The sequence below is a fragment of the Manacus vitellinus genome, unplaced genomic scaffold (genome assembly GCF_001715985.3).
Source record: "Manacus vitellinus isolate BGI_N305 unplaced genomic scaffold, ASM171598v3 scaffold_19_pilon, whole genome shotgun sequence".
NCBI classification, from domain to species: Eukaryota; Metazoa; Chordata; class Aves; order Passeriformes; family Pipridae; genus Manacus; species Manacus vitellinus.
The window spans coordinates 1258426-1259781 of NW_021939395.1; the positions used below are offsets into that span (position 1 = coordinate 1258426).

General features: G+C 62.8%; 1 protein-coding gene across 1 annotated transcript in view; it reads right to left on the reverse strand.

Moving 5' to 3' along the window:
• Positions 1-1356, reverse strand: part of LOC103767762 (phosphatidylinositol 3,4,5-trisphosphate 5-phosphatase 2-like) — an 8468-nt gene that overhangs the window by 3741 nt on the left and 3371 nt on the right. The window contains exons 4-7 of the mRNA XM_029959168.1: positions 1266-1356; positions 970-1076; positions 694-796; positions 86-284 (exon numbers count right to left, since the gene is read on the reverse strand). Coding sequence (XP_029815028.1) covers positions 86-284; positions 694-796; positions 970-1076; positions 1266-1356 — 500 coding nt within the window. The remainder of the gene's footprint in view (positions 1-85; positions 285-693; positions 797-969; positions 1077-1265) is intronic.

Here is a 1356-nt window from a genome sequence, read left to right on the forward strand (position 1 = left end):
GGTAACCAGCCCCCTGAGCCTGCTGGGGATGGCTTTGGGCTGCTGGGATCAGGTGCCTCTGGCACAGCCAGGGGTCCAGGCCGTTACCACTCGGTAGTCGATGGCCATGAGGGTCTTGAGGGAGGCGCGCAGGAACTCGACCCACTCGCGGTCGCCCAGGGAGTTCTCCTGGGTGCCGATGACGTAGATGTCATGGGGGATGCAGGCTGTGGTCTCGTCCTGGGTGTGCCCCAGGCCCCTCGAGGTCAGCCAGGAGGCCAGGGAGCGGGGGGGTGGGGTGCTGCCTGCAAGAAGGGACACGGGTCACCGGGGAGGGGACACGGGCCAGGCTCCTCCAGCTCCACTGCAGCCCATACCCTGTGCATGCCCAGGAGCTGCCGGGGTGGGAAGCATCATGCCAGCCCCATGGTTCACCCAGGTCCCTCCCAGACTGATGCTGGGATTTACAGCCCAAAACCCTCCCAGTATCCCAGCTCCTCTGTTTCACTAACACCCACCAGGTGAGTGGATCACGATGGGACAGGCAAACCCAAAAGCAGCCAGGTTGGTGTCTTGTCCAGCCTCCTCCTCCCACCAAGGAGCAGCTCTGACCTGAGGCTTCCTGGGGTGGCTCCCCGCAGCCCTCACCTCCCAAAACCCACCCAAGCTCACAAGAGCCTCCCAGGACAACGTGACCTTCTCCTGACCCCTTACCCATGTTCCACGTCCCGATGTACACTGAGACGAGCTCAGGCTCATCCAGGTTGGAGTGCTGGATCTTCATCAGCTGCAGCAGCTGACAAAAGGCCTCTCGCTTCTGTGGGATGATGAGGGTGTTTTAGGGTCTCAAAGGGGAAGAGGGGAGGTACAGCACCTTGGGATTGGGGGAATGTCACCCCCAGGCATAGGAGGGGTGGTCTCAGCCCTGAGATCATTCCTTTGCTGCTTCCCAATGGCTCCATTGCCCCAGGACCTACAGGTGCCACTTACCCTCGCGCTGGGGAAGACGAAGTCCCTGCCCAGGCTCTTCTGGGACTCCCGGGCCCACACCAGCCTCACCTTGCTCTGCACACTCTGGTACTTGATCAGCTGCAGGACTGAATGACGGGTGTCGGGGGGCAGTGGTGGACCACACCTCCCACCGTGGGGGTGACAGGCAGCGTGGGACGGGGGGTCAAGGTGTGACATGGTCTGTGGCCCATCGCCCCAGCATCAGGCCTGTGCCAGGGAATCCTACAGCCCCAAAGGGTCCTATTGGCAGCCCACGGGGGTCAGCAGCCGCTTACTTTTGTCCTGTGGGATCACCTCCTCCGGGGACCCGCTGTCCCGCTTGGTGACGGCCACCGTGCCCGACTCCACATCCACCAGCAGGACCAC